This window comes from Engraulis encrasicolus, chromosome 5 (genome assembly GCF_034702125.1).
Source record: "Engraulis encrasicolus isolate BLACKSEA-1 chromosome 5, IST_EnEncr_1.0, whole genome shotgun sequence".
Classification (NCBI taxonomy): Eukaryota; Metazoa; Chordata; class Actinopteri; order Clupeiformes; family Engraulidae; genus Engraulis; species Engraulis encrasicolus.
The window spans coordinates 2,117,528-2,126,318 of NC_085861.1; the positions used below are offsets into that span (position 1 = coordinate 2,117,528).

At 44.6% G+C, this 8,791-nt stretch overlaps 1 protein-coding gene across 2 annotated transcripts in view; it reads right to left on the minus strand.

The window, feature by feature from the left end:
• LOC134448835 (RNA-binding protein 24-like) overlaps positions 1-7,472 on the minus strand; it is a 17,530-nt gene extending 10,058 nt beyond the window's left edge. Inside the window, exons 1-4 of one of the 2 annotated variants that reach the window (XM_063198505.1) lie at positions 7,300-7,472; positions 7,015-7,200; positions 6,158-6,281; positions 3,734-3,788 (exon numbers count right to left, since the gene is read on the minus strand). In XM_063198505.1, the coding sequence (XP_063054575.1) occupies positions 3,734-3,788; positions 6,158-6,281; positions 7,015-7,182 (347 nt within the window). In that variant the 5' untranslated portion in view covers positions 7,183-7,200; positions 7,300-7,472. Of the gene's footprint in view, positions 1-3,733; positions 3,789-6,157; positions 6,282-7,014 lie in introns of both variants that reach the window. The other variant, XM_063198504.1, reaches the window with a different exon arrangement.
• Between the last annotated feature and the right edge of the window lie 1,319 nt (positions 7,473-8,791).

Below are 8,791 nucleotides of genomic sequence, written 5' to 3' on the forward strand. Positions count from 1 at the left end.
GCCAGCCACTGGCTCGTTAGACACTAGTCTGTTTAGTTTAAGCCAGCCACTAATGCCTTACAAAACCTGCAAAACCACACCAGGATTGAGTAGACTGGCCAACAGGAGGTTATGCTAATGTATGCTAATTATGCTAAGAAAACAAATTGTTCAAAATGTACAAAGTAGCGTCTGGCAGTTTCTATGTCTTGGGGAACCATAGGCCTACTATGAATAAAACAACATTTCCAGGTTTCACTGGTAAGTAGATTATTAGGTTCTATGTGTGTTACAGGCTTGTTGGTCGCTAGATTCTGGTGCAGTCCACGGACCTGACTGCAACTTGCAGAGTTCGAGGTGCAGTTGGTTGCTCACTGACTGCCAATATTGTTGGGAACAAATAGGAGTGTTTTCTATCGGCCTACAATATAATTTCAACAGATGAATTCAGTAGTGGTTTAAAATAATCCTGTCAACATTATTTTTTTAAGTTATGTTTTATCAAAGGGCCACACTGAGTGAGGAGGGGGCCCCCGGCCTCTAGTTCCCCATCCCTCTAGTAGTAATACAGTAGAGCTGCCGACAGCTATTGCAATGCTAGCCTAGCAAGAGAGCTAGCTGACAGCAGCAGCTAATGCTACAAGGCCACACTAGAACATCACTATAGTAGAGATGCTAATGCTAAAATGTTACACTAGAACATCACTATAGTAGAGATGCTAATGCTAAAATGCCACACTAGAACATCACTATAGTAGAGATGCTAATGCTACAAGGCCACACTAGAACATCGCTAGCTGTTTTTAGTCACAGATACACAATCACGCAATCCTGTACTATGACTGGGGAGGGTTTTTTGCGTGTCTGTCTCGCATACTCTTTGCGTGTGTGTGTGTGTGTGTGTGTGTGTGTGTGGGGGGGGGGTGTTCAGCCTACTGCTGGATCTGAATTTGGCCACAACTGGTCGTGTGTGTGCTGAGGTATTCCCGTAAGTGTGTGTGTGTGTGTGTGTGTGTGTGTGTGTGCTGAGGTATTTTTGGACTTCTCAGTGGCGCCTCTGGACATTCAGATCCAACCTAGTGTGTGTGTGTGTGTGTGTGTGTGTCTGTGTGTGTCTATCTCACAGGCATCTATGGACATTCTGTGATTTGTCTGAAGTTCAGATCTAAATAAAGTTGCTTTGTAAATCACCATAACAGTCAGTAATCTCAAGGCTTTGGGAGTGTGTGTGTGTGTGTGTGTGTGTGTGTGTGTGTGTGTGTGTGTGTGTGTGTGTGTGTGTGTGTGTGTGTGCCACCTGTTGTCGAGAGAGAGAGAGAGTGTGTGTGTGTGTGTGTGTGTGTGTGTGTGTGTGTGTGTGTGTGTGAGTGTGTGTGTGTGTGTGTGTGTGTCCAGAGGTAAGTGGGGGAATTCACCACAGCAGCTGTTATAGATCTGCTTTTAGATATAACTCTCTCTCTCCCTCTCTCTCTCTCTGCCCCTCCCTCTTTTCTTTTCTCTATCTATATCACTCTATCTCTCATGCCAGGGTGACACAACTAGATTTCACATTGGGAAGCTGCACTGTTAGCTGCTAATGGTAGCGTCCAATGTTAGCTGCTAATTTCACTGTCAGCCTAGTGTTAGTGCGAGCAGCAGACGCATTAGCTGCCATCGTTGGTAATTAACTATTAGCAGTAGTTAACGGTAAGTGTTGGATGCTATAAACACAGTGTTAGCACTAGTTATTAGCAGAAGGGTAAGTTGTAGCTAGCTGCAGAAGAGTTAACAATATTAGCGGTGGCTAGTTGTAGTATTAGCGATAGTGTCCAAGTGTTAGGCCACAGTGATACACTCCAGATGTCCATGACAAAAGTAATGAGGAAGACAAAATCACCCAAAATATGCACACACACATACACACACATACACACACATACACACACATATACACACACATACACACACATACACACACATACGTACGTACACACACACACTCCACCACAACCAGCACACTTGAAAGCCACTATACTGTGTCGCTGCATGTTCTGTATACTAAAAATCAAAAACAACACACACACACACTGTAGTCCTCTGCCCTTACAGATGAAACAGACACACACACACACACACACACACACTCACTCCACACACACACACACACACACACACCATCACTCCACACACACACACTCCACACACACACACACACACAGCTGTGTTGTGCACACTACTACAGGGCGCCCATGCAGCCAGTCAAGTCACCGTGATGCCAGAGTGTGTTCTAGGACACACACACACCGCTGACCAATAGCACGCTCCGCTGGTCCTCAAGCCAGCCTGTCAGATCAGAGAGAGGTGAATTAAACAACACGATGCTGTAGATAGCCAATCAAATCAGAGGGAGATGAGTTTAACATCACATCATTAGCCAATCAGCAAACGTTATTAATTCCATCAAGTCCACCTGTAGAATGCCGCCGCGCACACACACACACACACACACACACACACACACACACACACACACAGACTTTTAATCTAAATAGTGTGGTTCACACTTTCACACTTGCAAAAACCTCTAACTGGAAAACACAACGTGCAGAACATACAATTATAACAACATACAGTTATAACGACAGAAAATCATAACGACATTTATAATAAGAACATAACGTGCATTATAATGATGAAGAATTATCAGAACATAAGTATTATTATATAACGCACGCTATAAAATGATCATGACAGTGTATGATAATAAGAACATAACATTATTACACAGTAGTTGTATAAAGTAGAAGTACTCTTACAGATGTAATTACAACACTAGTAGAAGTACTCTTACAGATGTATTTACAACATTAGTAGAAGTACTCTTACAGGTGTAATTATCAAAACCAGTAGAAGTACTAGATGTAACTCCAACTCTAGTAGTGTGATATTACAAAGTTGAACCCATGTGATATGACACCACTAGTGTAATTACAGCTGTTATAGTACGTCCACCTCTACTGAATACAACATTATAATGACATTGTGACCTAATGACAGACGTTTATGACTTATAAAACTAATGTATAACTGTATAAGAAAACAACTATTATGTGCATTATTATATTAACATTAATCCAACTTCTACACTCACTCACATACATGACATTTGACAATGAAGTGTGTGTTTGTGTGTCTGTGTGTGTATGCAACATGTGTGTGTGTGTGTGTGTGTGTGTGTGTGTGTGTGTGTGTGTGTGTGTGTGTGTGTGTGTGTGTGTGTGTGTGTGTGCGCGCGTGTGTGTGTGTGCATACTTTTGTGTAGTCACCCACTTGTAACACCTCTGTGTGTATGCGATGTGTGTGCATGTGTACGTGTACATGTTTGTGTTTCTGTGCATGTGTGCGTGCAGTGTATGTGTGTGTGTACGCACGAGCATGTGTGTGTGCATGTGTATGTGTGTGTGCATGTGTCTGTATGTATGTGCATGCGTGTGTGTGTGTGTGTGCATGCGTGTGTGTTGCCACCTACCCATAAGACCTCTGTGTGTATGCGATGCATGTGTGTGTGTGTATGTGTGTGTGTGTGTGTGTGTGTGTGTGTGTGTGGGTGTGTGCGTGTCTGTGTGTGTGTGTGTGTGTGTGTGTGTGTGTGTGTGTGTGTGTGTGTGTGTGCGTGTCTGTGGGTGTGTGTGTGTGTGTGTGTGTGTGTGTGTGTGTGTGTGTGTGTGTGTGTGTGTGTGTGTGTGTGTGTGTGTGTGTGTGTGTGGTCACCTACCCATAAGACCTCTGGATGAATGCGGGATGGATTTGCGGCATTCCAAAAGAGAACCCTACAAAAAGAGCAGCCGTGATTGGAGGAGAGCTGGACCACAGCACAACACACTCAGCTGGGATTGGAGGAGAGCAGGACACACTGAGCTGAGATTGGTCGATCAAGCTGGCGAGACCATGCCCACCAAATCCACAAGACAACACACACACACACACACACTACACTACACATAAAAGCTGACGCTTTTATCCAAAACGACTTACAGTTATCATTTACAGGGCATTGGTTACAGTCCCTGGAGCAGTGTGGGGTTAGGTGCCTTGGTACAGGCAGTGTTTCCCATACATTGAGGAAACTATGGCGGCCCGCCATAGTTTAAATTTGGCCGCCATAGTTTCGAAAATGTAAAAAAAAAAAAAAAAAAAAAAAAATTTTTTTTTTTTTTTTTTTTTTTTTTTTTTTTTTTTTACGATTTCCGTTTTTGTTAAAAACGATTTGAATTACGATTTCCTTCGCATTTTCCTCCTGGAGTAAATACATCCTATAGAGAAAACCACAAGTGCTTGAAAGACAGAGGGATCAAAAGCCTAGTCAAGTTATTGTAGTTAACTTGGGTTTGGGAGGAGCAATACAAAAACCTTCAGAGAAGGGACAGTTGGGATGAGTTTACTAACACTCCCCAGGCTTTGTTTTACATTTGTAATGAGTTAGGTGACAGGCCTTCATTGACACGGCAGAGAAGACATCGGGCTGCATATAGAAATGAATGTGTAATGAATGTGAATATAGACATAATGTGTAATATGTTGTTCAGCCCTTTTAATGGGATGAATTTTGAAAAACTGGCCCTGTGAGCAGCACCCCTCATGTAGAATGTGTACGCCTATGTGTGTGTGGGGAAAAGGCACAGCCTACCCTAGACCCTTTTTGTCTATGCGATAACAATTTCACAGTATACTACTCTTACATTCTTACTGTATCTCTGCTCCTATTTTGTTTTATTATTTTTTTCATTACATAGACCCCTGCAAGAGAGACTAATGAAACTGTGTTGTAACAGAAATGATTCACTGTACTGCATTTTTAAACAAATATAAATAACAATGTACTACTAATATCATGGGTAAAATGTTATGTAGCCTTTTTTCTCAAAATATAAATGGCTGAAATGTAGGGCTAGTCCAGTGTTTCTCAAACTTTTTCATGCTTAGGACCCCCCCCCCCCCCCCCCCCAAAAAATGTTCAGGTACCACCTGTGAACTGAATTGACAGTTGAAGGGTGCTTATTTGACAGTGCTAATTTCGATGCAATGTATTCATGTTACAAGCCTGCCTTTTTGTGGTGAAAATAATACTTCAGCTGTGTTTAGCTTTGTAATTGTGTGTTACATATATAGCCTACTTCTAGCTAGTCTTGGAAAAGTAGAAATCCCCTCGTGGACCACCTGAGCACTGTCGCGGACCACCAGTGGTCCCCGGACCACACTTTGAGAATGACTGGCCTAGGCCTATAGTTTCTCCATGCGCCAATGTCATACTGTACTCATTGTTTAGCCATTTTGCATTTACACTGCGTGAATACACCCCCCCCCCCCCCGCCCCCCCCCCCCCGGCGTGAAAGGACAGCCCCACACAAGGCCCGCGTGAAAAGACCCCCCCCCGAAAAAACATCCCGGCTGCCCCCATAGTTTCCAAAATTTCTGGGGGAAACACTGAGGGTATTGGTTACAGTCCCTGGAGCAGTGTGGGGTTAGGTGCCTTGGTACAGGGTATTGGTTACAGTCCCTGGAGCAGTGTGGGGTTAGGTGACTTGGTACAGGGTATTGGCTACAGTCCCTGGAGCAGTGTGGGGTTAGGTGCCTTGGTACAGGGTATTGGTTACAGTCCCTGGAGCAGTGTGGGGTTAGGTGCCTTGGTACAGGGTATTGGTTACAGTCCCTGGAGCAGTGTGGGGTTAGGTGCCTTGGTACAGGGTATTGGTTACAGTCCCTGGAGCAATGTGGGGTTAGGTGCCTTGGTACAGGGTATTGGTTACAGTCCCTGGAGCAGTGTGGGGTTAGGTGACTTGCTACAGGGTATTGGTTACAGTCCCTGGAGCAGTGTGGGGTTAGGTGCCTTGGTACAGGGTATTGGTTACAGCCCCTGGAGCAGTGTGGGGTTAGGTGCCTTGGTACAGGATATTGGTTACAGCCCCTGGAGCAGTGTGGGGTTAGGTACCTTGCTCAAGTGTGGTGTGGATGTGATTGTGTCATTCAGGGTAAAGGTGTAGAGAGAGGTAAGGGATTCAAACCTACAACCCCCAGATTGAAATTCCATCTCCCTGATCACTAGGCCAAGGCTGCCTGGGTGTGTGTGATTCTCACCCCTGGTGCATGGCTGCTGCATATGTGAGTGTGTGTGTGTGTGTGTGTGGCTGCGTGTGTGTACCTGGCTGCATGATGCGTGGTTTGGCCCCAAGGTACGCCAGGTTGACGTTGGCTTTGCGTCCGTCTATGATGGGGTTGGGGTCCTTACAGGCCCTGTCAGCTGACGCACGGTCACCCATGGTCACCTACACACACACACACACACACACACACACACACACACACACACACACACACACACACACACACACACACACACACACACACAGGTCACTCGTCTTCCACTTGATTTTCCAGGTGAGACCACATTCAGGCCTGAGTGTGTTGACTGTGTTTGTCTTTCACTGCTGAGAGGCCGGCGACTAGACATTCATCACCCACACACACACACACACACACACACACACACACACACACACACACACACACACACACACACACACACACACACATCATGTGGTCTTGAACTGAGGGGCTCATCTCATTCAATAGATCCCTTTCTAATTCAGATGGTCTATCTATCTATCTATCTATCTATCTATCTATCTATCTATCTATCTATCTATCTATCTATCTATCTATCTATCTATCTATCTATCTATCTATCTATCTATCTCAGCTCCCAACACACACAGCGCCCACAAACACGGACACACACACACACACACGCAATCTATCGGACATGGACTACTGAACCGTTGCATCGCAGTTGACACTAGATCACACACAGAACAAACGTCCCTCCTCTCCATCGCAACCGAGAGAAGGACATCAACAGGTGGATAGCTAGCCTACCAGACTGCACAGGCTATTCCTACTAAGTTGAGGTATGAGTGTGTCGGGGCGTATTTGTTTATTTAGGCTACTGTGTCACTGTTATTGACTGAAAATAAAACAAACAAACCGGACACTACTTACGAATCCATATCCTCGCGACTTGCCGGTCTGTCTGTCGGTGATGACCACGGCCTCGTCTATCTCCCCGAACACCTCGAAGTATTTCCGTAGGCTGGAGTCGGTAGTGTGGTACGGTAACCCGCCCACGAAGATCTTGGTGAAGGTGGTGTCTTTCTGACTGGAGTGCATGCTGCCGAACTGCCCTGTCTGCCGCGACGTTAGAGAGAAGTGAAATGAAGTTTGAAGCGAATCGTCCGTCAGATAAATTATTAAAATTAAATGATTATTAAAGGTCTATGGGCTCACCGGCTACCGTCAAGTGAAGTGAAGCCCAAAAACCGTCTGTCAAGATATGGAGACGAGACAAATTAAAGGTCTACAAGGAAACTTTGAAGCGCCTACGTGAAGTGTCGCCGCGGCTGACTAAACTGACTGGTAAACTTGACTGTGACTGGGTGACCCCTTGACTGAGTGACTGCTCGGCAGCACTGTGTGTGTGTGTGTGTGTGTGTGTGTGTGTGTGTGTGTGTGTGTGTGTGTGTGTGTTTGAGTGACAGGCTCCAGCAGCCGTCTAGGGCAGGAATGGCACGTGTGAGCCGAACCCACCCCCCACCCCTCTCGGGCGAGTCAGAGCTCCCGTGGCGCTGTAACCCTGTAGCCTAACGGGGGTCGGTTAAACACCCGATAGCCTACCGGCAGCAACTTGAAATAAAAGCCTCCACTCTCTCCTGTCCTCGCCTTCCTTTTCACTTGACTTGAACATAAAATAAAATAAAATAAAACAAAACAAAATTAAATAAATAAATAAATGCACCAACCAATAAAAGGCCTTCAGCTGACATTTGAATTAGGCTACAATAAAACAGACAAACTTTAACCACAATATGTAGGCCTATTACTAAACCAAAGGATAGTACGCCTAAGCCTAATAACAAAAGTTTATGCTCTGTTCGATGGTCTGAATGGAAAAGAAAAACGATAATGAGTGTTCCATCTCCATGGTGATGAGCAGCATCAGTGTTTTGTTCCCATGGTGATGAGCAGCATCAGTCTTTTGTTGCCATGGTGATGAACGACGTCAGTCTTCTCCATCCAATTTGGCATCATGCCAGAGCATTAGGGTAACAGGCCGGTGTTCTGACAGGTTTTCCTACATTGTAATATTTTCCTACGTAATATTGTTTACAGTGAAATACAAAACAGTGACACCAAACAGGGTGTTAGATTTACGAGATGAAAGATATGAAAATAAAATCGCAAGGTTATGGATATAAATACTACCAAAAACCTGGCTTCTCATTAAATCTTAGCAAAACCGCTAGCATAACAAGTAAATTAGCTAAGTTGCCAGGGTCGCAACACACACAAGACACAAGACACACATACATAAATAAAGATAATAAACACACACCTGTAGTGTAAATTGTAAATGAATGTACTCTATTTATCTGTTCTCCGCTAATACTGCTCAGTGTGGTGTTGACATTTCGTGACATTTCATGGTCTGCGCATGCCAAATGGGGATTTGTAGGATTATATTACATGTAGTAGGATTTTACAGAACACCGGTTTGACCTGTATATCTCGTTTGTACATCGCAACTGTACACGTGTTAACATGCTCCACATCTGGCATACAATCTTCTGGCAGGTAGCTTGATAAGCAAGACCCTCTGTCTCTCTCTTCAAGAGGGGGTGTGGCTCGTTGGACAGGGCCGTGGGTATAATTAGCCTACTGGACAGACAGTGTTTTTTGATCATGTGAAAAATCCGGGAAATTTCCGGGAAAAATGTCAAAT